The 26,767-nt window shown below is 33.9% G+C and overlaps 1 protein-coding gene across 2 annotated transcripts; it reads right to left on the bottom strand.

The window, feature by feature from the left end:
- Positions 1 to 1,713: 1,713 nt before the first annotated feature.
- On the bottom strand, positions 1,714 to 26,767 carry LOC117321873. Of its 2 annotated transcripts, XM_033876476.1 has the most exons (12): positions 26,654 to 26,767; positions 25,662 to 25,702; positions 24,806 to 24,952; positions 22,105 to 22,190; positions 21,482 to 21,593; positions 19,989 to 20,108; positions 15,176 to 15,199; positions 12,543 to 12,651; positions 11,855 to 11,976; positions 11,324 to 11,467; positions 10,513 to 10,638; positions 1,714 to 9,035 (listed from the first exon to the last, which is right to left on the bottom strand). In XM_033876476.1, the coding sequence occupies exons 2-12, from the start codon at positions 25,681 to 25,683 to the stop codon at positions 8,293 to 8,295; spliced, it is 1,755 nt and encodes a 584-aa protein (XP_033732367.1). In that variant the 5' UTR covers positions 25,684 to 25,702; positions 26,654 to 26,767; the 3' UTR covers positions 1,714 to 8,292. The 2 variants fall into 2 exon arrangements, with proteins under 2 accessions (XP_033732367.1, XP_033732370.1); XM_033876479.1 differs by lacking the exon at positions 15,176 to 15,199 and having other exon boundaries at positions 25,662 to 25,701.

Here is a 26,767-nt window from a genome sequence, read left to right as displayed (position 1 = left end):
ATCCTTTTATCCAGAGATACGTGCTTTCAAATATTAACATACTTTGTATGTATCCTCCACTGGGACCCGTTCCTCTGTCGTTAACTAGCTGGTAGCTCCGGGGATCCTTTATTAGTTATTGTCTAGTCTCCTGACAGATTTTGTAATACCGTTTATCATTGCAGAGAGGGGTCTCGAAATGATAATATATGTTTTATTGACCATTGCTTCTTTACCCACTAGTTTGTGATCTCCACAAGTACTGAGTTTTCGTATGCTAGAATTACTAGTACTCTAGGCCAGATGTGGTCGCACTGGTGAAAGTTAGGGGACAGACATTCCATTGATAAAAAATCCACAAACAGTCGGAATCTGACCGATATTAAATTATTCGTACAGAAGAAGCAGGATTTTTCAAGATTTAACAATGTTAGCCTATTTTGTCTTTCCTGTTGACATATCCCATGGGACCAAACTCTGCGTTCACATAAAATGTACGAACAGATTTAATACCCCCGCAGCGTAGTTAAAGGGGGCGGGGGGTGTATACTGGAATCAGGTTGTCTGTCCGACCGTCTGTCTGTAGACGCATTTTGTCCGGACAACAACTCCTAAACCGATGGGCCAATTCCATGAAACTTCACACAAATATTAATGATCATGTGTAGATGTGCATGCCACTTTATTTTTCTCAAAATTATGGTTGCTATGGCAACTGGTCACTATAAACAGGTTTTCCGATAAGAACCATAACTTTTAAGTTTGTCCGGACAACTTCTCAACTGAAGAGCTGATTTCAATGAAACTTCAAACAAGTATAGAGGACCATGTGTAGATGTGCATGCCCCTTTCTTTTTCTCAAAATTATGGTTGCTATGACAACTGGTCACTATAAACAGGTTTTCCGATAAGAACCATAACTTTTAAGTTTGTCCGGACAACTTCTCAACTGAAGAGCTGATTTCAATGAAACTTCAAACAAATATAGAGGACCATGTGTAGATGTGCATGCCCCTTTCTTTTTCTCAAAATTATGGTTGCCATGGCAATTGGTCACTATAAACAGGTTTTCCGATAAGAACAATAACTTTTAAGATTGTCCAGGCACCTCCTCCTAAACCGAAGGGCCGATTTCAATGAAACTTCACACAAATATAGAGGACCATGTGTAGATGTGCATCTCACTTTTTTTCCTCAAAATTATGGTTGCTATGGCAACTGGTCACTATAAACAGGTTTTCCGATAAGAACCATAACTTTATGCTTGTCCGGACAACTCCTCCTAAACCGAAGGGCCGATTTCAATGAATTTTCACACAAATATAAAGGACCATGGGTAGATGTGCATGCCACTTTCTTTTTCTCAAAATTATGGTTATTATGTTAACTGGTCACTATATTACTGGGTTATCTTAGCCTCTAATTAACAGTTCCAATTCACCATTGACTCGTGCAGATTGCGGGGGTATTAGTCAGCCATCCTGGCGACAGTTCTAGTTGTCACTAGTGTTCTAGGCTCGGTTATAACCGGAACAAGGACGTTTAGCCCCATCAATCAATCAATCAATCAAAATGTCATAACTCACTCTTGGCAAAAGTGTTTTAATTGGAAACTTATCTGTCAGTGGACGCCGTACCACCACCATAGCTCAGCTGTTCTTTGGACTAGATGAGCACGAGCTGACGACTCTCAGGCACTTCAAGATTGCAAATCACAAACAACAAAAACAACAATAATAAGCTACAATTTATTGCATTAAAAGCTTGAGTAGAATTAGAGTCAAACGATCGATCGATAACATCCTCCACAAATATGAAATAACAGTTTAATACTTTTAGTTCAGCAATAGTAATCTTCACATGTTCAAAGATAATTTAACAGCCACTTACTGTCTTCACGACCAGACAGCTGTAGTAAAACAGCAACAGGCTATGAAGCCTCTTATACGCTTAGGTGTTGGGTAAATGTTTAAAAATGGTGTTGTGACCAATGCCTTACAAATGTACACGTATCATGATTTCTTAATATGTGTAATGACGATGTTGATTTAAACAACGAAAATACAAGTACACTACACATCGGATAGACTCGCCCGGTTCAGTTTAATTAAAAAAATCTCAGAATAGGGCTCAAGGATACTATCATTAATCTTTTATCAGAGGTAAGGGCTCGACCATGGCAAATAAGGTGGAAGGAAAACACTCCGTGCAAAAAAATCCGAGAACAGCAATCATATACCTTTTGTGCATTATATATGTACGCAATAAGGTGTCTGATCAGTTACAGAATTCTGTAGAAAGTCTTTAAGGTTGGTACGCGAGAATAAATAAAATGGCACAGTTGAAATTCAAGTGACACCGACAATACGCTAATGAAATGGTGACATAAAATCAGTGTTATTGGTGTGTCTATTGGAAATATTTTGCAGGACAGAAATAAATTCTCGACTGGATTCAATTCCGAGGAACATTACATGTGTTGTCCATATATCAATATTACTCTTGCGTAATATTTGTTTTGATACGTGGTCAAAATCACGAACAGATTTGGAAGAGCAATTGAATGACACAGAAGGAAATGTGGGACTTATGCAACACTATTGTGTTATAATTCAGGTTATATTATATAGGCCTAGTGATTAGGATGAGGTCTGTAATATTGGCCCCGAGGCCGAAGACTTCGAAACTCGTCAAAAATTGGGAACTAGTCGACCACTATGGTATGTATTGGCCGAGCTGTGGTAATTTTATCGATATTGGTCGATGTCGGTCGCAATATTGCAGGGCCAGAAAAAGTCTTACGGACGTAATAAACTAGACAGTTAATTAATACTTATGCTTACAGGTCAATGATCAAGTGTACTTGAGCGTGATTTGTTTCAGTTAATACGGTGGCTGCATCAATTTATTTATGACCTGGAATATGCTTGTGTGGCGTTTCTTACTACTCGTTTGTGACTATAAAGACATTTTATAGGGACATAACAATACAAATTAAGTTAATGTGTTAACAATACAGCAACAACTCTCTACAGCAGACTGGTCAAAAGCAGTGTCCTAACAGCACAAATAGGTAACAACAGCTTAATCTGAAATTACGAGGAAAACCCAACATATTAAAAAACTTTAACATGATCTATTAAATATTACTAAGAATATATCTTGTATATATATATATAGCCAACACACACCTTAGTCACTCAATTCACACAAACATTGTATAAATGTTATCTAAATTCACATAGTGTCTCTCTAAAAATAGAAATATATCAGTTTTGATTAATGAGGTCAATGCAAACGATTATTTAATCGATACTTCAGTACACAATTCATTCCAACATTATCAGACAACAGGTTCAACTGATAATCTGTCACAAAAACTGTTAAACAGGCTGCCTACTGCAGCTCTAACACCTGAATAGAGAGGAAATTTTATAAGTGGGATCAAACAACATTCCAAAATTATTTTAGATATTACATCTTCGGGATACAAGGGTTACATTTTCGATAGGTTTTATAAAGTTTATTTGAGCGAAACCCATGGAGTCTAGAGGATAAATCAATACATACTTGCTAGGAACTCCTGATAAAATTTCATTTTACTAGATTTACCTGTACATGCAATATAAAATATATTTTACTAATGTACTAAATGTTCATGTACATAATGTGCTGTACACCATATAGAAATAAATTTTACTTGAAATACAATATTGATACAATATTTCCCCCCACTTTAACTTATATCAAACACAATATATCATATTTGTATTTAGTCCGATATTCATCAACTTGCATGACTATATAAACCAAAGCTTTTGATCAGTTTTGAGACTGGGCGTTTGTATGGAAATAAGAAACTGCATCCAACAGATTAGGGTGCATGTGGACAATTGAGCAAGAAAAGTACGGCCCGACAATATTAGAGAAAATAACACAGCCAATACAAGTGGAATGCTAGGAGTACAACATTAAATAGAGATAGGATTAGCTGGATATCACACACGACTTACACGAACCTCTAATACAGAGATTCAAGAACAATACAAACACTATCTTTCAGATACCTCGACTCTTTCTGAAGATCTATTGCGGACATATCAATCATTGTCCTTTTAAATCTGATATAAACATTTAATCATCATTTTTTTGAAATTTTTACTTTTTTGTACCTATTTTCGTGAAAGATATATTGTTTGAACGTTCAGAAGAATTGGAAAGAATCCCGGATTTGAAAACTGAAAAGGAAAAGCTATTGAAAAGAAGTTTTGGAATCAAAAGCCTGTATTTTCTTTCTTTAAATTCATAATTCATAAGAATTTGATTGCGTTTAAAACTATGCAATATGAGTGTGTATAATTGTGAGGCCAAGTCCTCAAGTACTGCTTGGATAAATGCAAAGAAAGAATGCTATAATACAACACGTAATACTAACTACCAATAGCTATTTCTTACTACACAATATACTATACTACTACCGGTATTTGATTTAAGCTTGGAGATGAAGCTACATAACAGACAATGATATGGCCCCAATTGTTCTTAGTGTTGTTAATTTGATTATACATTAAGGGTTAATCAGTAAAAATATTTACCTCAGCAAAAAGGAAAGTTTGTCATACATAGACCGCCAGGAAAAATGAATTAAAACTTCCTTCAGAACACATCAGTTAGAATTAAAATTCGTCTTTGATGCAGTCATTCTGTGGGATAAATATCTTACTGGAAAACTTTTTAAATTACTGCCCGAAACATTTTTTTATGAGATTTTCGCTATAAAATTCAAGATAATTTAATATCCAAACAAACAGCACTTCAACAACAGGGCCCTGTTAAATGTAGAGCTTTGGAGACATGTATAAACCAATATTTTAGAATGGTCTTGTAACTGGGACATCCCTTCTCAAAAGAACTGTCTTGTTTGTTCATTACATTAAAACAATCAATGTAAAATATTAGATTATTCAGTTTTTCACTCCATGATTACTTGAAAATTTTAAATCTTTAATATAAATTCAGCAGCATTCCAGTTATATACAGTTCAAAATGTACGAAATGCAATTTATAACTATCTTCATACTGTAAATCACTTATATTTCGGGCAGGATTTATTTTGGTGTTAATATGCAAGGAGAGTCAAACCTGAATCCAATCCTTCGCGATTATTTGTACGAAAATTATAATTTTGGATGGTGACTAAGCTATCAGTTACCGATATAGGAGTCTTGCAGAGTCAATGACTCTAATAGCTTATCCTTTGCAAATTTAACGTCATTTCTAAATCAGCATTTGTGAAATCATATGTATTAGGAAATAAGTTTGGAAAGGTAAGTTCGTGAAATCCAAGTTATTTACAGTAATACACATTTTTACAATATGAATATAATTTAAGAAGCCACTAAAAAAGCATCATTTGATCAAGAAATACAATTTGTATCAAATTTCTAGAATTAAAGTTGACTTGAAGATTATGTGTACATATGGTTAAACTTTTGCCTTAATAACTTATTTTGGTTGACAGATTGTAAACAGTAAAATAATGGCAATGAAGTGAGATATTGCACAGTTATGGATGGGAAACATTCAAAATCACATATTCTAAGAAAACTTTAAACTTGAGAGGCTGATTAGTATTATTTTCACCAAACTGGTTTCCACACTGTATACTACATGTATAATGTAAAGTCTGATCACAATTTGAAAACATTAATCAATGGTTTCAATTTGACTAGCTTAAAATTCATTTGTAGAGAAAACTCTTCCAAATATATTTTCTGATTACAAATTTGTGAATTCTAAACACGATAAATCGTCTTCTTGATCAATTTGAAGACTATGAAATAGCTGAAATTCCATTAATACTTAATGATCATCCCATAAGTCAGGAACCATATGTATATGGTTAGTAATGTCCTCTATCAACAAATATTTTGAGCAAACTTTTTTTTTTAAATTACTTTTAAAGCTATTATTCAAACAGTAATTTCTATGTGAAGTTTTCTATGCAATTTTTAGATATCACTATTTCAATTCATGCAGAAATGAATATGTAGTTAATGGAGCTTATTTTATCCTCATCTTTTTTGCTAAGTTTCAATATGATATTCTAAAATTTGCATATATCAAAGTTTAGGCCACTATCTTATCTATGAAGTCATATTTTCAGCAACTGATCAACATCAGCATGTAGAATACAATATGTTTGATAGCATTAAATCAAATAACGTTTTAATTTTCATTTTAACACATAGGTATGACTTGTGTGACTTTATGTAAAATCACATCTAAACTCAGGCCAAAATGGCAAGATATTACATTAAATATAGATAATAAATATGCTGTGTTTCTGTAGTCACTAACTGTTGACCGTAACAACCTGTACTAAATAAATGCAACAGTATTGTAAAAATAAATTGCAAAATACATAGCCTACGATTTGATTATAAAATATTTACAATTACCGGTATATCTGTGAAATGAAAATGTTAAAAAATAGGCAAATAAACATTTAATTCATTCTACAACCTCTTATTTTCAAATATTCACTAAAAACAACCAATGTTATACAACCACCTCCAGTACAAAATGGTACCTCGTTACTCTGCTTAATTGAAATGCCAGTAAAACTTTGTAAACTCTTATTGATAGAAACTGAAGCAGTTTATTGTTTATAAGTTAAATAAATCTGAGACAGGTAACAAATCACCCACATATAGTATATAACTAGTGCATTAGTTAGAAATAAATTGGTATTTTGTTTTGGAGAAAGAGTTATTCCAGACTAATTTTTAGGTTCCCACAATCCCTACAATATAGATATGAAAACAACTTACGTTATCCAAATCCTAATACAATTATCTAAAAATTAACCGCATTAAAATCCACATTTATCATCACCTCTTAAACCTACAATACTAACTTATCAAAAAGAAGATCTGAGAAAAAAACAACCTTTATTACATTAACAGGTATATTGAAAAGAATGTTTAAGACAAGTTTCTGTGTTTTGCATTGACAACACAAATGGAAACAATTAACAAATAATCATTATAGAAACAATATAAACACAATCTTGTAATATAACTACGATTTTCAACGATTTAGCAAACAAAAACCTGTTCATTTGTGAGCTCCAACAATCCTCATTATATATATCTATATCGTACACTGCACCAATAACATGCACAAACATAACAAATTTAAGATGAGGTTCAACAAGAAAAGTGTCCTTAATTTAATTACACAGTGAATCACATTCTAAATTTTACATTTACAGGGTGAATGAAAAATTATAAAAAAAAAATCACCCCTTTGTGCATCTCATTTGCAGATCTGTTCAAATATGATACAAGTATTTAGAAGTTCTATCCGACATTCAACTCTGATCATCGTTATGAAACGGTATCACGCACAGTTTTTGTTATATGTTAGTTTAGTACTTGGGAGTACCAACAAGTGGTTTGATGATGTCGCGCATGCCAATAACAGTCTCGAACACATTCATTAGTAATAATCCTAACAAGTTTTTTATCTTAAATAAAATAGTTTAAGGACTATTCCAGTAAAATATCTACCTAACAGGACCGCCAATATCATACTAGTAAAATTAATTCAAACAGTACTTATATAATAGACTGTGTTTTCTCCAGCACTCACCATGCATAGAATTTCTTTTTTTTCTGGATTCCTCCCGTAGGATAAATTTTACTGGAATTGACCTTAATAGCTCCGTCACAACTTTGAGAGAAAAAAAAATATCTTGTTGAGCTGACAACATGATTCAGATCTTGTTTGGTAGCACTTTTACATATCTGTACATAAAATACTGCAGCTACATTGTATATGTTACCACACTCATATACAGTATGTTATATTTCCGAGGAATCTTTTTCATCTTTTAAATGGAATTTTTACCCAAGAGTTGTTTTAAATAATTACAAGCTCTCTCAACTTCACTCTGAATCGTTTTCATGAAATCAAATAACATATTTTCGCAATTGTAAAAGAATAAAAAATTGGCATATCAGAATTCTGTTCAGCAGATTCATATAGTATGATAACACAGTTTTTTATTTCCATGCTGTTGTCATGCATTTAAAAAGACTGCCATTCAATAAATACTAGAAATATCTCCAAATGCCCCTGATTTTAATTAGTAACGTTTAAATATTTCGTTCAACATAAAGCATTTTTTAGCATGGAGAAAGGTCACTTAAACATCCCCTGCTGGGAAATCAGCCAAGTAGTTCTTATCTCACACCTGCCCTTTATTGTTCTTTCCCTGGTTACAAATATTCATTCTAAACAGAGAGTCTAGTCTTCATCCTCGCTAAGGTACGGATTGGAGATCATTTTAATGATGGCCTTCATCATGGCAGCTGCAGCTAGAGAGGCGTACGGTCCCCACTCTTTGTTCCTTGTGCCATCGCCGTAGTCAGCTATGCCTCTGATGAACAGGAAGCTGTCCTTTCTATTACCTACAATGGATTCTAACACCTGATCAAACTCTGTGTCAAAACACATGACACCATGACGATTAGCAAAGTCCAATCTCATCTGCTCTGACCTGCCAAAACGCCCAGAGCCTATGGGACTGTAATGAATGGAGGGCGTCCCCTGGTGAAGATTCATGCCACTGTCAGGAGCCTCTGGATGCTGGACCTCAATAACATTATCATCGCCAATGCCCATGTACAGTCGGTCACTTTCTGGAGGAGGGCGGTTGAAGTCAGCTTCCTGGTTCTTGAGTATTTCCAGACCCTCAGTGATGTATTTTTCCCAGAATGTTTTTTCTGGTTTCCTTCGTGATCGGTCCTGGAGTTTCTCTATAACACGTTGTAGGTCCATCTCTCTCGGTGAGTATGTTTTCATTTTGAACTGAATGTCACCTTCCCTGTTGCGCAAGACTTTCTCACAGTAATAGTAGACATAGCCCTTGTCGTCGCATGAAGAGATGACGATGTCACCCAGACGCACGTGTTTGTAGTAGTCGGTGTAATGAGGCACACCCCCAGCAATGCCTACCACAAAGACATGCTCGATGTTCTGGAATGTTCCTGAAATACAGCAAACACAATATGACTAAATGTACTGATATAATGTTTGGATGTTAGTGATTGCAATCAGTTTCACTTTCAGAATTGATAATCTGAAACTCAAAATCTATTGATTTTAATCGGTTTTATAAATTTAGCACAGAATTGCCCTATCGTAGAAAATTTTATGTTCATCTCGAATACATTTGTAACATCACGTCTTTAATAAGCCTTTGTTATCAATACTTTTGATACTGAACACAAAGCAATTAACGGTTAATTTTTTGTCAATATATCTATATCTCCTTAATCACATGTAAACGACCAATGAAAATATTACTAAAATATAGGATCAACTACTTCTTGGTTCAGTAATTATAACATTACAAAAATATGCGAAGCCAATGCATTATCAACACTTTATTCAAATTTCCGATTAATTGCCTTTTCAAAATCGTCATCACCGCTCCTTTTTTTTATGGGACTACTTTTCGATCAACGGCCCACCACTATTGCAGGTGTGGTCAATACAGAATATCTAATGACATGAAACATCTCCAGAAGACATAATGATGCTTTTGAAACACCATCCTTTACATTATACACAGCTTTAGAGACAGAATGAATATTTAGTGTCTCATTGCTTGGCTCTAATTATTTAACTATCAATCAACATTGTAAAGGAATAATAGTCTATAGTATGAGTATGGTTATTATTTTCAAAAATAATATTAATATTTGAATTTTGCCCAAATCTCATAAATCTCTTCGGAAGTTATCATAAAGTAATCTCCCTTTTGGAATCAAACAAAATGATATTTCTCAAAGTTTTGATCGTATATTATGTAGTATTGCACAGTAAAATACATTTATGTAGCAATTCAAAGTATATTTTCTTCTGCAAAAACAGTTAAACAAATTCTGTTATATACACACTTGTATATTGTCAAGAGATAGCATAAACTTCAGATCTCATGATGAGGTTTTGGTATTGTTTTATATTCCATCGACACAGTAATATCATTAAAAGATGGTCACAATGAAGAATATAATATTGTCTTTATTTATTTTACAACAATTGCGAAATAAGTTACATCAACTTATATTAATCACTCTTGTTGACTCGGATGGAAGCGTGAGAGGAGTTTTACTGTGGGAGGAAACTGGAGTACCCTGGGAAACCCACGTGGTCGGGCAAGTGACCCATAGCCTATTATGTTTGAGTGGGGAATCAGAACCCCGGCCGCCTAGGTGAAAAACAATTGTTACCACTGTGCCATCCGACCACCCAATAAAGAAGAAATTGATCATATAACCTGAGAAACCTATTATAATCTACCACCTAATCATGATAACTCTAATATTGTACTTTAAAACCAAGGTTTTCTTGTTCACAACCTATTGAACAAAGTAATGCCAAGAGTTCTCATTACATTTGCAGCCCAAAAACAGTCCGCCATGAAATGGTGTATTGAGGGTAAATAGATGAATGACATACCAAGTAGTCTGGTAGTTGTGTTTCCTGAAGAGATCTGGGCAGCCCTGGCGTGTCCGATAGCCGGAAGTTTGGTGGAAACGACACGATGTTCTCCGATGTAACCCATGGTGTATACATTTGACTCTCCTGGAAAAGAGAAAGTTTTGATAGACTAGGTTAATGTGCTTATCCACAATTATCCTTATCTTCAAAATTATCCTTATCTTCAAAATTATCCTTATCTTCAAAATTATCCTTATCTTCAAAAGAATCATCCTCAAATGAAATGCAACACAAAAAACTGTTTTAATCAAGCCTACTAAAGCAATAATATATGTCACCTACTGGACCCTGCAAAAAAAAGGTAAGTGACCTTGACCCAAAAACTCTGAAACTTGAACTTGTCCCAGATATTACAATTTTTTATCATTGTGTCAAGTTATATCAAAATCCATCAGGAATGAAGCTGCTAGAACAGCGACAAACTTTGGTGTTATGTACATACCTACATACCTGTATGTATACACAAACATACACACAGGACAAATGAAGAGGAAACCTATTGTCCCCGCGGTTTCACTGATTGGGGACTAATTATATAACCATCCTTCAGAATCTGTGCAATATCTACACAGAGCAGGGATACAGCTTAAATCAGTTATCAAGATTGGACAGTTTCAAAATAGTAAATTTTAGGAAGTTATCTATAGTCATGTTATAACAGATATCAAGCAAGTGATATTTGAAGCCTAGAAATATAAATCATTTTAATCTTACAAAAATTACTCTCTTTGACAATACAAAACTTGAATTTACCATCACACAACTTTACCTTCGGATTTAAATTTAACGTAAGTGGTTTTGTTCTCCATCATGGCATCGACAGCTAGCTTCTCGCCGTAGTTGGCAGTGATGATGGCTATTGTTGGTTGCTGGTTCGCTGCTATAGTTGGCATCTGCTTCACCATCTGGACTTCTACAAAGTATAATATAAACCTATTTGACAACATTTTCAAAATAACTTATATCAAATTAAACTAATAACTTATAATGATCGGGAAGGAATTTAGGATTTCTCTTACTAATAAAAACTAAAGATTTGTTCCAGACAACAAAAGGATTATAAACCATTATAGTGGTCATCCTACTTTTCAAACTGAATTAAAACAAGAGGCCTTACACCTGATTGACCATTGGCCATTGAAAGTGATCTATAAACCATTGGCCATTGAAAGTGATGTATGAACCATTGGCCATTGAAAGTGATCTATGAACATGATATGTTTTTTTGCAAAATTTCTAGGTCCAGATTCAGTATGGCAAAATTCTCAGCTACCACCTTTAAATTTTATCATTAACTCACCTGTCTTGTTGTCCTCCAACACATGTCGCACTACTTTGCCGTTCTCTACCTCGCGTACCAAGTCTCGCTGCTTTAGTTCTGACAGCTGCAGCATCACTATAGACTCGTCAGCCGCCGTCATTCTGATCAAATGTACCAGAATTTTTCATCAGTTCTTTTATATATCAAGCTATTTTTGAAAGTTGTAAATGATAACAATTTTTTTTTTATTAACTGCAATGTATATGAAGTGATGCCAACTAAGAAGCAAGTTTTATCAGTGAACATTAATCAAAATGATACCTTTGCTAAGCTAATTGAATCCTTCACCCCATTGTGGGCGAGACAGTTAAGCTTACATTTTAGGGGGAAGATTGTTAAGTTGCCAAACATGAGGTTTTGTCTTGTGTGAAGCAGCTGAAGTATCTTACTATGAAGTTTGGAAGCCCTTTGTCTCGTTTCAATGGGGATGAATGATTATTTTTCTTTTAACCCCTTTATCGTCTACAGGTCATTACTCTATAGGATATAGAATGTATAATAACTTCGGACAGATGTATAAAAATAGAAAGATCAAAATAGATAATGCCTTGCAGCATTCTAATAAAGTGATATCATCTATGATAGATAAAGAAAATGTAACCACCACAGTCGGACATTTCCTTTACGTAAGCCATCAAATCTATTTCCTTCTCTGACTAGAACTGACCTGATAAGGTCCTCCACCTCCAGGACATTGGGGTAAGCCGACTCGAGGATATGGAGCATCTTTTCTCTTACAATCTCTTCCACTGGCCTTTTATCTTCCTTGTTCAGTCCTGGAAATAGTAATGTTTATAAATATGTAAATGAATCATTTAGTGGAAATATCAATTATACACCTCCTTATCTTCGTAAAGGAAGTTAGCACTTTTTGGATAAATATAGAGTACATTATATATTGCTACCAATGAGCTGCAATAAAATAACTAATCTGAATAGTTATAGAAAACCAGGAGGTAATCATTAAATTACCATCAAATGTCAAAACAGATGTTTGGCTGAAGGCTTTTTTTTTTCACTCAAAAACATGATTTTGGAATTTAAGTACAAATTCCCATTTAATCTTTAGTGGGTTTTTTATGTGTGTAAGCATATAGGATGTAAAGGTATGATAGCACATCTGACTTTTCTTCTGTAAACTGAATATCAAAGTTAATTTTAATCAAATGCAGTTTTCATTTTCGTGGAATCACAAACATCAAACTTGTGAAAAACCAACTGCATGCAGTGCTACAAATAAGATGTAAACATGCAAAACACAATCATACACGTACAAGTTACTCTTACAATATATATAACATTTAAAATCTATAAATCTGCAAATATCTATACAACTTGGCATTTTTTTAAATGTAAATTTCTAAACTTCATTAACTCCCTTTTTATCTCCCAATTTTTCATTCATCCAAATTAAAAAGATGTATCAACATGTGAAAAATACAGACAAAAATAAAGATTTTTAGATTTTTACAACACGCTAGAGTTATGCCCCTTGAATGCTAAAATATTCATGTAATGCTAGTAGTAAATGTTGTTTGATATGATTATGGAATAAATGCTTTTTTCAAGACATTGTTCATAAATATATATACACTAACGGGACAACAAAACAATGCACACATATTATAACTTCAGTAAATATTATTGTAAACTTCCATAAAATTTTGTCAAACATTATATACATGTACCATACAAGCACAACACAGTACGATATACATATAACACAACACATTGAAAAAATGTTATGGCCTTATGTTAATCCAGTTGGAGACAATTATATTTTATTGCAATATGGTATTTTCATAAGAGAGTTTGGGGTTACACGTTTTTAATCTATATATATATGTATATATTTGCTTTTTTGCCATTTTTAAATATTAAGACCTTTCGTATATGGGGCCAGACTTTCAGTGTCCATAATAAACTTCAGGCTATCAGGCTTTTATCCATGCAAATAATTTAGGTGGATATGTATAAAAAGTATGCTAGAAATCACCATCCTATAAAAACATTCTGTGATTTATATAATGCATATTCAATACACACATACATAATAAATAAATAAGAAAGTATGTTTTCAAACTCCCAATAAAATGAACAGTGCATTACCATTCATTGTCAGGAATATAGCCATCACTGGTTTCCATGCATGTGTAGCATATCAATGATAATCCTTGTGCATGTATTGCTAGTATATGTATTATACAAAATTGTTTTTGATCTGAGTTGTCCAATGATATTTGGTTTTGTCTTATCCTATTGGAAGTTTCTGAAAAAATCATAGCGATATAAGCAATATTTTAGCAGGGCACCAGCAATATGTTTCATTATCAAATATTTTGATGTGATGGCTATTCCTATGGTTTCACACTGTACCAGAATGACGGGATCGTACATGGCGTGATGAGGGTTCAGTAGAAGATATAGAAACACAGGTACATTGTAGCTTCCAGAGCCATAATGATTCAAACAAGAGTTACCTCCCTTGAAATACTGTTACCGGGGTATATACAGAAGTAGTAGTAAGAAATGGTAACCACCTGGTATTTATTTTTTTTTCTAATGTGACATCAAGTCAAATCTGCTTATGACATAACAAGTAAATTAAAATTGTGCTCATCATTACAGCTACTGTGTGTTTATATATCTCCCTGCAACTCCAAAACACAACCACTGGTATAACATTCAAAAGGGAGTGGAAATCAAAGTCACTCTTATAATTAACATTCAATGTGAAGATGATATCTCAAACAGCTATAACCAAAACAGTCTTCAGATAAAAATAACTTTACTTTTGTCTGTCATCACTCAATCTAAATCAGATTCTATGATCAATCTGATCAATCTTTTTCTTATTCTTGGCTTTTAAAATTTTTTTTTTTAATTTTAAAATCTTTCCTCATGGAACAAATGACTTATATCAACATTTGAGATATCATTCAAAAGAAGAACACAACCATTAGATACATATGTACAGAAGAAACCTCTCTAAGTCTGTATCCCTGATCCACAGTAGATCTTGTGACCAGTATAATAGTCTGCTACTAACCCTAGACAAGATTCAGATTCCAGGGGCAATCTAAATCCCTGTAATCCCCCCAGTCAATTAAGGCAGAGCCAAGGTCCTTAAAACTAAGGCTAAGACCATTTTGCATTCAACATATTGGCACAAATTTAAGATCCTTGTGACCTGGGAATAGGGTTTGAACCTTTTTGCCTTGTGGGACAAGACTACTGTGGTTGAGAGGGCTGTACAGATATTAAATTAAAGTGCCTGTCAGGAATAACACATGTACTTACCAAAAAAATCCTCAGCATTCATCCCTGATTAGCATATAATTAAAATGTAACAGGCTTTTAAAATCTTGACAGACAAATACAGCTATAAACAATTTGTAAGAACTGATTGAGATATAGCTGTATCCATGTGGACATCCCGTAATTGGATGTTTCCTATAAATCAGTGCAGGATGTTGGGCCCGACACAAAGCTGATATATTTCATTAGTTTAATCAATTAATATATCTAGTGTGTACAGTGTAAGGTTGTACAACAGATCTGTTATATTAGTGTACCATGTCGGGCCTAATACAGATGTATTAGCATACAGTATCACATTCTATTATCAATCTGTTATATTATGTTCAGTGAACAGTGTTGGAGCCTGCTTCAGATCTGTTTTTTGGTGTACGGTGTAGGGATATGCAACAGATCTGATATATTAATGTACAATGTCAGGGCCTGCTCCAGATGTATTATTAGTGTACAGCTTTGGGGCCTCGCTGCTTCAGATGTGTAGTGAATTGTATAACAGCCTCATTTCAATCTGTTATTTGTGTACAGTGTTGGGGCCTGCTTCAGATCAGTTATACAAGTTAGTGTACAAGTGTTGGAGTCTCCTTCAGATGTTTTATTAGTGAACAGTATCAGGGCCTATACAGGGCCTGTAATCAATCTTATATTAGTTGTAGAGTGTCAGGGCCTGCTTCAGATTTGTTATATTATAGTGTACAGTATCAGGGCCTGCTTCAGATTTGTTATATTAAAGTGTACAGTATCAGGACCTGCCTCAGATTTTTTATATTTTAGCTTACAGTGTCGGGGTCACCTTAAGATTTGTTGTACAGTATAAGGGTTTGCTTTAGATGTTATATCAGTGTAGTGCCAGAGCTTATTACAGATCTGTAACATTAGCATACAGCATTTCAGTCTGTAGAGTGTTGACATTATAGTGTACAGTGTTAGGGCCTGGTACAGATGTGTAACATTAATGTACAAAGTCAGGACCACTTTCGGTATATTTGTTGTACAGTCAAAGGAATTATCAGGTCTTGTAAACAATGTTTCAAGACGATGCATGCAACAATGGTACTTTAAAACAATTATAAACAAAGAAAGTTAGTAATTATGATAAAGTCAGCCTCATATATATTATCAACAGTCCTATTTGATACACTTAAGGCCCCATCAGGGAGAAATAAAATATTTTGTACTATCAACCACAAATGGGATTTACTTTGTAAATACGCATACAACACACCTTTCTATTGCTGAATAACTGATGCACATGAAACATTTTATTACTTCTTCGCTTCATTAATATATACAAATGAAAAATGAAATTAAGTCTATACAATATGTACATGTATCATCCTATAGCTAGGGCCTAGAACTCTTACAATAGCTGAAAAGAAGTAAATCACTTCATTGTATCTGAATGAACTCAAATTGACAATATGATTTTCCAAAAATTGTCAAACCGATACTGATATAGATCTCTTTATTGTTGAAATCTTTCAGAAATTGTCCAGATTTGTATGAGGTGATTCACCGTATGGTTATTTTTATAATATTACACAGTACAAACATACATATTATCTTGCCAAGCATTTTTGTAACAGGGTAACTGGTCAAATTTAGAGTTCCTTTATGCAAAGTTTAACAAAATGATTGTAAATCAAATATGCATACGGACAACAACATGCATCTTCAGAGTGAGACTTATACTTTTAATACATGTTAACATGTACAATATACAGGCAGCAAAATTAATCCTCTGAAACAAATGCAAAAACAAGACACATCTGAAGTTAATTGACTGTATCACTTAAAATTTTGTATTTACAAGCAATAATGAACTTGAAATTCAATACATTCGACTGTAATGAGAGACAGTGATCCTCGCAGTACTTAAAATAAATATATACCCACACCTCTACCAATATGTAATACCCCTCAGCCCTGATAATACTCCCAGCTTGACCTCTACAATGCTGCAGCATTATTCCAGATATTAAATGGGCATATCGATCGCGAGCAGAAAACAAATACCACTGCCAGAACAGTAAGAGAGAATGATGGCAAAACTTACATGGTTTTTGACCTTCGACCACTAAAACTACAGCAATACAATTTAACTGGTGGTCATGACCACACCTGTGAGGTTTTAATACAATCTGTCAGCACAAAATATCTAAAATACAACTGCTAGGATCTATGATGACAAAAGAATGTGATAGCAACAATCTGACCTTTTTACACTGACCTTGACCTATGACCAATCACATCAGCATTCAGTTTTGACCAAGATTGCATGTCCAATGCAATTTTTTTATCAAAATCTGTCAGTAAATACCAAAACTAAAATGATAGCTGAGTCTCTGATTGACAACCATTGTGATGGACACACATACCAAATCATAATATAAATGAATGTAAGTTTGGGAATCTTTTCAACCAATATAATATAAGTAAGGACAATAAAAATATTAAAGTATATTTTGAAGGATGGGCGGGAGGATGAGAAATAAAACTTATGTCAAAGATCAACAATTCACCACATCATAAAACTGCAAACTTAAACTTAATTTCTGTTTTTAAAATTTTTATAAACTCTTTAACTGCAAGTCAAAGCCAATCATGCATATGCTGAATAATATGTACGTGAACATAAGTAACATCTAATGTTAAATTCAGTCATCCATTGAAAAATTATACTTGTATTAAATACAGAAATTAAATAAATAAAATATTTAACTTATTTAACAAAGATTTAACTGAATAAAGTATAACACGACATTTACAAAACAGACAAGACAACAATGATGTTATGTACCATAAATTTTCAGAAGTATATAACCTTATACATGTATTGTAAAATTTACCTTGCATAACAATATAAATCTATACACCCATACATATATCTATATCTCAATTCAAAATCAATTCCTTTGAAGATGTATGAAAATTGGTGAAGCTTCATAAAACATTTAACAAAAGGATGAAAAGGAGACAAACTGAAATTGGTAACATGTGCTGGCATAGCCTCAGTACGTGAGCAAGCGATGGTAATTGATTCATGACCAAATAAGGATATCACACAATAAACATGTATGCCAGGACCTACCTCTCTCCGACAGAACGGTGGAAACAATTCCGTCTGATGACAAGCACACAATTTTAATCAATTTTGATTTTTACACATTTTTTACTCTTTTACAGACCATTTCACATGCTTAAATTACCAATCGGTGTCTTATTGAAAATTCAATGTTCTAAACACATATCTGTCGGGGCTGATCGAGTCCTGCTGTGTATATTAGTACTAGAAACTGTTACTGGAAGTTCTATATCTTGTCATCCATGTATCACAAAATTTTGCTAAACAAATCTTTGGCTGTTATGTTGATGTGTCTCTTCAAAGACCAACATGTGAATCTTCTGTGATAATTTACAATGCATCATCATGCATACAATATTGAAACTGGTAAGATATATTTTGGGGGTGGACAAGTCACTTTACAACTGACCATAACATCAGAACTGACCATGGTCAAAAGGTAACAGTCTTGTTATCACTAAACTACAATTATGCAAGTGTACATGTACATCATATAAGTACTGCCCATTCCTACTGAATTTGGTTTCTCAATGACAGAGACACTGCACAAACCTTTCAAAACGGATTTCTATATTTCCAAAAACACGCACTATATAGATTACCAATGTAAATAAGGAAAACATATAAAGCTCAGTAATGTCGCGACCTAAAATGAACACTAGCTGTAACTACATTAAGAATTAAACAAGACAGGAAGAATATCATATGCCGTAGTTGCAAAAATTATGACGTTGGTTTTTGCTTATTTAGTCATAAATCGCAGGAATATTTCAAATAGGTTTTTTAGAGTATGTTTAGAGCAAAATGAAACCAAATTCAATGGGATTGACTGAAACTTTGTAAACGTTAAATGAACTACTTTAATTGTATTTGCTAAAACATGTTATTACAGATTAGGACATTTAGTTCAATCAAATTTCATGAAAACTTAATCCATATGTGAATGAACAGAATTTTGTGTCAGTCATTGCAGAAATGTTGGTGAAATCATTATTTCATGTCTTAAATAAATCAAAGAAAGTGTCAAATATAAATAATTCTAAAGTTGAAATTTCTTGAATTGGTTTTCTTGCAAATGTCAATGAGAAAACAGATCCATCATGAAATTTAATTGTTTTGCAGCAATCAATCTATTTAAAATATTTCAAACTAATACACAAACAGCATATACATAAAAACTTTGACATTATTGGGAAAGTCTGTTGGTTGAGTTTACAAAACAGTAAATACATGTACACAACTAGGAGAGCCTGCACTACACTGACACTAAAGTCAGAAAACCTAGCTATGTTCAAACTATTGTAGAAAGCTCTCTATTATCAATTTAAATCAGACAAAATTGAAACATCTGAGAAAGCCAGCAGATAAATCAAAACATTTGATGTTGCCATTAACAGAGAAATTCAACTTGAAATAATCAATGTTGACAATAGAGAATGCTAGGGAACTCTTTCATTCGATATCACTAAATATTTGCAGGTTTTCTGTAACAAAGTAAACTCTGACACTACTAGAACAGGAAAGATTACTGGTCATGATTGTATAGGGAAAGCCTGTTGGTAATATATCTACACTCCCTGCTGGTAATATATCTACACTAGCAATGATACACCAGAACTAAACAACAGGTTGTCATCTTGCAGCTGGATATTTGCATGTAGAGTGACCAGATTGCTATCAACATGCCATACATTGTCCATGTAGGAAACTCACCTGGACTTAGCGGTGCATCTTCCTCATCTAGAAGCTTGATTTCAAGGTCCACCTTCTGTGCCAGTTTGTATTCAAGCTTCTGCATCTGTTTCATACACTTCTTTATAAAACCAACATAATCTGAAATCAAGATTCCATTAACAATTAAAGGGCTCAGTACTTGGTCAAACTGACAAGGGGATAATTTGCTTGGGGATCTCAAGGGACAGGTATAGAAGACATCTTTGCCTCGGTCATCACAATGGTTCCATCAATAAGCACCAATATTTTATTAAAATTAGGGGATAGTAAGTTGTTTTGAGTGGCTATACTGGCGATTAGAACATGAAATTTGGTTTGAACTCGAGACCGATAGGTCAAGAGTTTAAACCAAATTTCATGTTCTAATCGCCAGTATAGCCACTCAAAACAACGTACTATCCCCATTCTAACACGTTTACTATCGCATATATTTAGAAACATTGTTTTACAGCGCTACAAGTACGCTGTTAAGTACTCTGTGACCTCCGTTAGTGACGTGTCATACTGTGGCGGATTGACCAATCAGAGAGAAGCTATCAAAGTCGGTCAATTGGCCACGCCCATACTGGCGAGAGCTCGGTCTGCATGTTAATGAAGCGGGGTATTTGGATTGTTGTGAAAGTCCTGTTTCCGAAGATTTAAAGACATATTTGGATTTACGCAGTATGCTTAACGACATGTGCATTTTAACAAAGTCAGGCTTGATGTGTTTCTACAGGCTCAACCGTTATGTGAAGTTGTGTGCACTTGTTCCATTTCATTTCGGATTTTACTTGACCTTAGATGCTTACACACGGACAAAATGAACGTTTCAATCAATAAATGACGGTAAGAATGATGTTAACGATTTTTGTTAAATTTATTAAGTTAATTCATTCTATTCGATTTATTCACTTTCGATTCCAATATCACGGGTCATCAATCATAAATGGTGCAGAGTGTTGAATTTCGCTACGAGTCAAACTCGACGCCATATTGTTTTGATTAGAAACGGGGCGTGGCTTAACACGATATGTCATGGTTCTATCGCAGATTAGAAGTCGGTCCGCAACCAATCAAAACACACGTTGCAAACGAATCGTGTTAGAATTGTGGTTAATGACTGGTAATTTGATAGAATATGTCTCTATTAATTGTGGTTACTTCAAGCTTATAAATGTAACATATGCATACTGCCATACTTTTCACTGGTTTGTATGGCAAAGAGTGTTAAATATAACCCCAGGTTTTGTTTACTACATTTGATTGCTGCTGTTAACAGTCAATTTCATGCTTGATAATATACTATTGCATAATGTATTAGAATCTGGATTAATGAAGTTCTTTTGATATTGATAAATGCCATACGTTTGAGATAAATATTTGAGATGAAGTATTACATATATTTAGCTCTATCATATGCTGTCCGTATATCTTAATTATAATACAAAGAGTATAGTGAATGAATAACTAAACCCTATAGTGTAACGTACCTCTAGGGAAATTTTCTGGCTTTACTAATTCCTTGAAAAATTCATATGCTGTTGTCACCTGGTCCAGGTATTCTGTCCCCTCTACATACCAAAACTTTAATCGTCTCGATTCCTAAAACCAGAAAATAAAAAAATATATGACACTGTTTACTTGGATAAAACTTGCAACCACGTGCACAATATACCACAAGGACTGAAATGGATCCAATCAATGGTTACCAAACTTTTGGGTGTTTTGACGGGGCTCAAAATGGAAAATTTTACCAGGTGGCCTATTTGGCTACCAAGTCATAAAATCTTGGCGCCAAATGGAAAGTAATAGTCGCCGGGTCAAGTTGTCTTAACTTCAAAAAAAAAACAATCTTTTAAATGAACCTTTGAAAGATTAACCAAATCGCAAATTTACACAATTTTTCAGTGGCCATGCAGCTGACACCTTATAGGACTATAGGTCAATAACTGGTCGCCAATGGTGAATTGAAGGCGCCATGGCCACTAAAATAGGGGCCACTTTGAGCCCTGTTTGACACCTTTTATGATTGCACGAATATACAGTAGTCAGATTTCTCAGGCACACTTTACCTGTAAATAATATATAATGAAACCTCAAATAATTCACATACCACCATCCTCTGCTCTGTTTTCTGGTCGACAAGGAAGCAATTAAATCCAATCTGTAGCTGGGGACGAGCAAGGTCAAATTCATCATCTGAAATACATAAATATGCAATAACTATATATACTGCCCTTCAACTTAAGATATTGTTATTTTAATATTACCCCCCTTCAACTTTAGATATTGTTATTTTAACAGTTCCCTTCAACTTGAGATATTGCAGTGTTTTTTTCAGGTAATTTTTTCAACAGCCTATGCCTTTTCAATTGGGAAAATAATTGCGGTGTTTGGTGAATTTGGGAAAATAGCAAATAATGACAAAATACTTAAATAAGTCAAAACACTTCATTTATTGGCTTTTCTGGTCTGCCTCATGATATGAAGAGTCAGTAGCAAGCATCCTGGGTTATTACTTAGACTACAAAACAAAGAAAGTCTTCTTGTTTTGTCTACGGACTCTCTGAAACGCTTGCCTGCATGTCATTTGTGGAAAGCGCAACAGTGATCAGGATTCGAGTTAACTCCCTTATACCGTTTATACGACTAATTAAGGCCAACTTGCCTATCGCGGAAGTAAATTTGTCAGTCTACTGTTCAAGTGTATGATGATCAACTATCGTACCATAATATTCACATATTCTAGGAATGAAATACAATACAGATAACCAGATAGAAATTCAATACAATTTTTTTTATTTTTTTTTAAATTGGGAAAAATGATGTTTCAAAATTGGGAAAATACACCTTTTTTTGGCAAGGGGAAACAGCCCAAAGTGGGCTGTAGATCTAGCCAAACAAAATCACTGTATTGTTATTTTAATACTCCCCTTCAACTTGAGATATTGTTATTTTAATAGTTCCCTTCAACTTGAGATATTGTTATTTTAATAGTTCCCTTCAACTTGAGATATTGTCATCTTAATACTCCCCTTCAACTTTAGATATTGTTATTTTAATATTACCCCCCTTCAACTTTAGATATTGCTATTTTAATACCCCCTATCAACTTTAGTTGTTTTAATACTCACCTTCATCTTTAGATATTGTTATTATAATGTACCCCTTCAACTTCAGATATTGTTATTTTTTTTATTACAAGTTCATCTATATATTTTCATTTTAACACTAGTTTATCCGGATATACAATTTTATTTCAATACAACTTTTGATCTACAAATAACAAATTAAATTAAGATTTTACTATTGAAATGATCAGGCCTAAAACTTAAATATAACGTTCTAAGGAAGATTGACTTAAATAAATTTTTAATAAAAAAACAAGTGATTATGTCATGTTTCTTCATTATTCTGTTAGTATATACTACAGCAATAATTTTGTTGGAATTTTGAGAAGTGAGTTTTAGACGCATTGTTTTTGAAAAGTCCCAGACATAATCATTGAGCCCCAGACAAAGTGACAGCCATGGTCATCAGTCATTAAGTTGCCTGCAATTAAAAGCAACCCACCAACATTCCAGCATTTTAATTCTAAAACATTGCACCTGAATCTTGCAAACTGGTCAGCAAAATGTTTTAATGTAAATGTGCTGCAACTATCGTGGTAGTTGTTAGTAAACAAGTAGGACATATATACTGGACATTTTGAGTGGGACATTCGTGGGCCTGGCTTCTTGCCAGACTGAAATACATGAAGTTGTATACAATAAGATATGTTTAACCCACCTTCAGCCTGTTTGTTACAGAGTTGTATACAATAAGATATGTTTAACTCACCTTCAGCCTGTTTGTTACAGAGTTGTATACAATAAGATATGTTTAACTCACCTTCAGCCTGTTTGTTACAGAGTTGTATACAATAAGATATGTTTAACTCACCTTCAGCCTGTTTGTTACAGAGTTGTATATAATAAGATATGTTTAACTCACCTTCAGCCTGTTTGTTACAGAGTTGTATACAATAAGATATGTTTCAACTCACCTTCAGCCTGTTTGTTACATGGACTTGTATATATAATAAGATACGTTTCAACCCACCTTCAGCCTGTTTGTTACATGGACTTGTATATATAATAAAATACGTTTCAACCCACCTTCAGCCTGTTTGTTACATGGACTTGTATATATAATAAGATACGTTTCAACCCACCTTCAGCCTGTTTGTTACATGGACTTGTATATATAATAAAATACGTTTCAACCCACCTTCAGCCTGTTTGTTACAGAGTTGTATATAATAAGATATGTTTAACTCACCTTCAGCCTGTTTGTTACAGAGTTGTATACAATAAGATATGTTTAACTCACCTTCAGCCTGTTTGTTACATGGACTTGTATATATAATAAAATACGTTTCAACCCACCTTCAGCCTGTTTGTTACATGGACTTGTATATATAATAAGATACGTTTCAACCCACCTTCAGCCTGTTTGTTACATGGACTTGTATATATAATAAAATACGTTTCAACCCACCTTCAGCCTGTTTGTTACATGGACTTGTGTATAATAAGATACGTTTCAACTCACCTTCAGCCTGTTTGTTACATGGACTTGTGTATAATAAGATACGTTTCAACCCACCTTCAGCCTGTTTGTTACATGGACTTGTGTATAATAAGATATGTTTCAACTCACCTTCAGCCTGTTTGTAACATAGAGTTGTATACAATAAGATACATTTCAACCCACCTTCAGCTTGTTTGTTACATAGTTGTATACAATATTGAATAAGATACATTTCAACCCACCTTCAAGCTGTTTGTTGACTACAAGTCCAGCATTCTTGCCACCTCCGACATGTTCTACACTATCATCTAGACCCATGTCTAGCTTCTTTCTCTTCTCAATACGAATGTGTGTTGTTTTCCCCTTCTTGGATGGGGTCATAACAATTTCTGTGTAAAAAAGAAAAGCATAACAGTTTCATCATGGGACATTTAAAAAGAAATAATACATGTTTCCGCTTACATGCCAGAAAAAAATCTTAGGAATCTAGACTTCAATATGCTTTCATTGAAAGTGGCAAAAAGAAACTTCAAGGTAGGCACACAAATATAGGATTGGTAGGATTAACAGAAACACATGTAAGGTTGTATTTTTTAGGCCCTTTTCTTACCGGTTCTCTTTTGAAGTGGTCACTGATGTCATATTGGAGGGACATTATCACAAAATTTATACATATCAGTGATGTGTTCTGTAAAACCTACTGGGTCTGATCATGAATACCTCCTGAACCTGCATATTACTTTACAAGTACTTAAAAAACTGTATTCATGAATACACTTGAAACTCACATTTTGAGGTTTGAGGATAAATTCAATTCACCTTGTGTGACTTGTTGTATAATTTTAATAAGTCACAAAAAGTTGTTTTGAGCACATAATGAGGATGTGCTATTTTCATCAAAATGGGCATTTTAAAGTTGCTTTGCTTAGTTGGACTTCATACGGACATAATTGATATCAATCTATTTGAATGATGTCAGACTACCATTTTTTTTAATAAAGTTCTGCAGGACACACCAAATAGACATGTTTACAAATTAAATTTGTAATGCCCCCATATCCAAGCTTAAGTATAGTCTTAAAATAGAGTTATGTGTACCTTCTTTCTGTTCATCAGCCATCTTGAAAACACTTTTTTTTCTGGAAAATACAAAAATACATTCAATATCAATATTCAATGCAACCCATTACTCTGTACTTTGTAACAATATATAATATATTCTGTTACTTTGTAGTCAAACAATAATAAACAATGTTGCAACCAAACATTGTATTGTTGCAACTGAAGATCAAAGGATAATCCCCCTTTTCATCTTATAACTTGATCAATGGACAAAATATCATATCTGATTTTGTAATCATGATCATCCAACACAGTAATTTCTATATAGAGCATTTCATTTAAAATGGGTATCATAATTAAGCTTGCCATTTTACAAAGATAGCTTTATGCAGTGATTGACTTAATTGTAATCTAGCTGAAGTCTTTGTTTCGGTGTCCTTATAATACAAATTCAATACCTATAAATGCACAATTGATGTCAGGAGATGTGCACGATATAATCATAAAAATGAATCTAAGGTTCATTTGATGAATTCTCTCTTACTCAATGTAATGTACATGTTGTCGATGGGCGTTTCAAACACGTTTATAATTACCAGAGATTGCATTCGATAATAATGAATAACATAAATACACCAAGACAGTCAATAGAGGGTGTTCACATGCTAGACTGTGCAGTATACATATGTCCTGGCCGTACGTGTGTAGCCCAACTTTCAAAGTTGTACTTATCGTATATATATACGTAGGATACTACAAACCTCTGGGCAAATCTATATCTCTCCCAGTGTCTGTAAATCAAAAATAATATGTCCTACTTAAAAATAACGATATAACATGGTAAGCACACCTCAGGTAGTATTACTCCTGGTACTATTATTATAACAGGCCGGAACTCCCCGGAAACCCGGCCTGTGAATCATCTATAGCTAGCTAGCCGTGCCCTATTTTCCCATCAGCGTTATTTCATCACGCAACAAATGTAAAACCCTGTGCGATGTCGATTTGGCTTGCTTTGTTCCACTTACAAATTGTGTGATCGAATAACAGGTATCCTTTCTAACTCTCCTCTCCTCAGACAAAATATCAACAGGTCCTTCTGTCCTAGCGAACGTTACGCTTGCTTTGCCGCCATATTACAT

Source organism: Pecten maximus, chromosome 2 (genome assembly GCF_902652985.1).
Source record: "Pecten maximus chromosome 2, xPecMax1.1, whole genome shotgun sequence".
Lineage (NCBI taxonomy): Eukaryota > Metazoa > Mollusca > Bivalvia > Pectinida > Pectinidae > Pecten > Pecten maximus.
The sequence above is the reverse complement of the archived record's forward strand: the minus strand, read 5'-3'. Positions and strand labels throughout refer to the sequence as shown.

What these genes read in the sequence shown, in the direction of transcription:
- LOC117321873 (XM_033876476.1), bottom strand. Translation starts at nt 25,683, where the DNA reads ATGGCTGATGAACAGAAAGAAG. An exon ending in GAATGCTGAGGATTTTTTTG is followed by an intron (nt 12,652 to 15,175) that starts GTAAGTACATGT and finishes TACTATTTCCAG; the next exon opens with GACTGAACAAGGAAGATAAA. An exon ending in CACAACTACCAGACTACTTG is followed by an intron (nt 9,036 to 10,512) that starts GTATGTCATTCA and finishes GCTGTATTTCAG; the next exon opens with GAACATTCCAGAACATCGAG.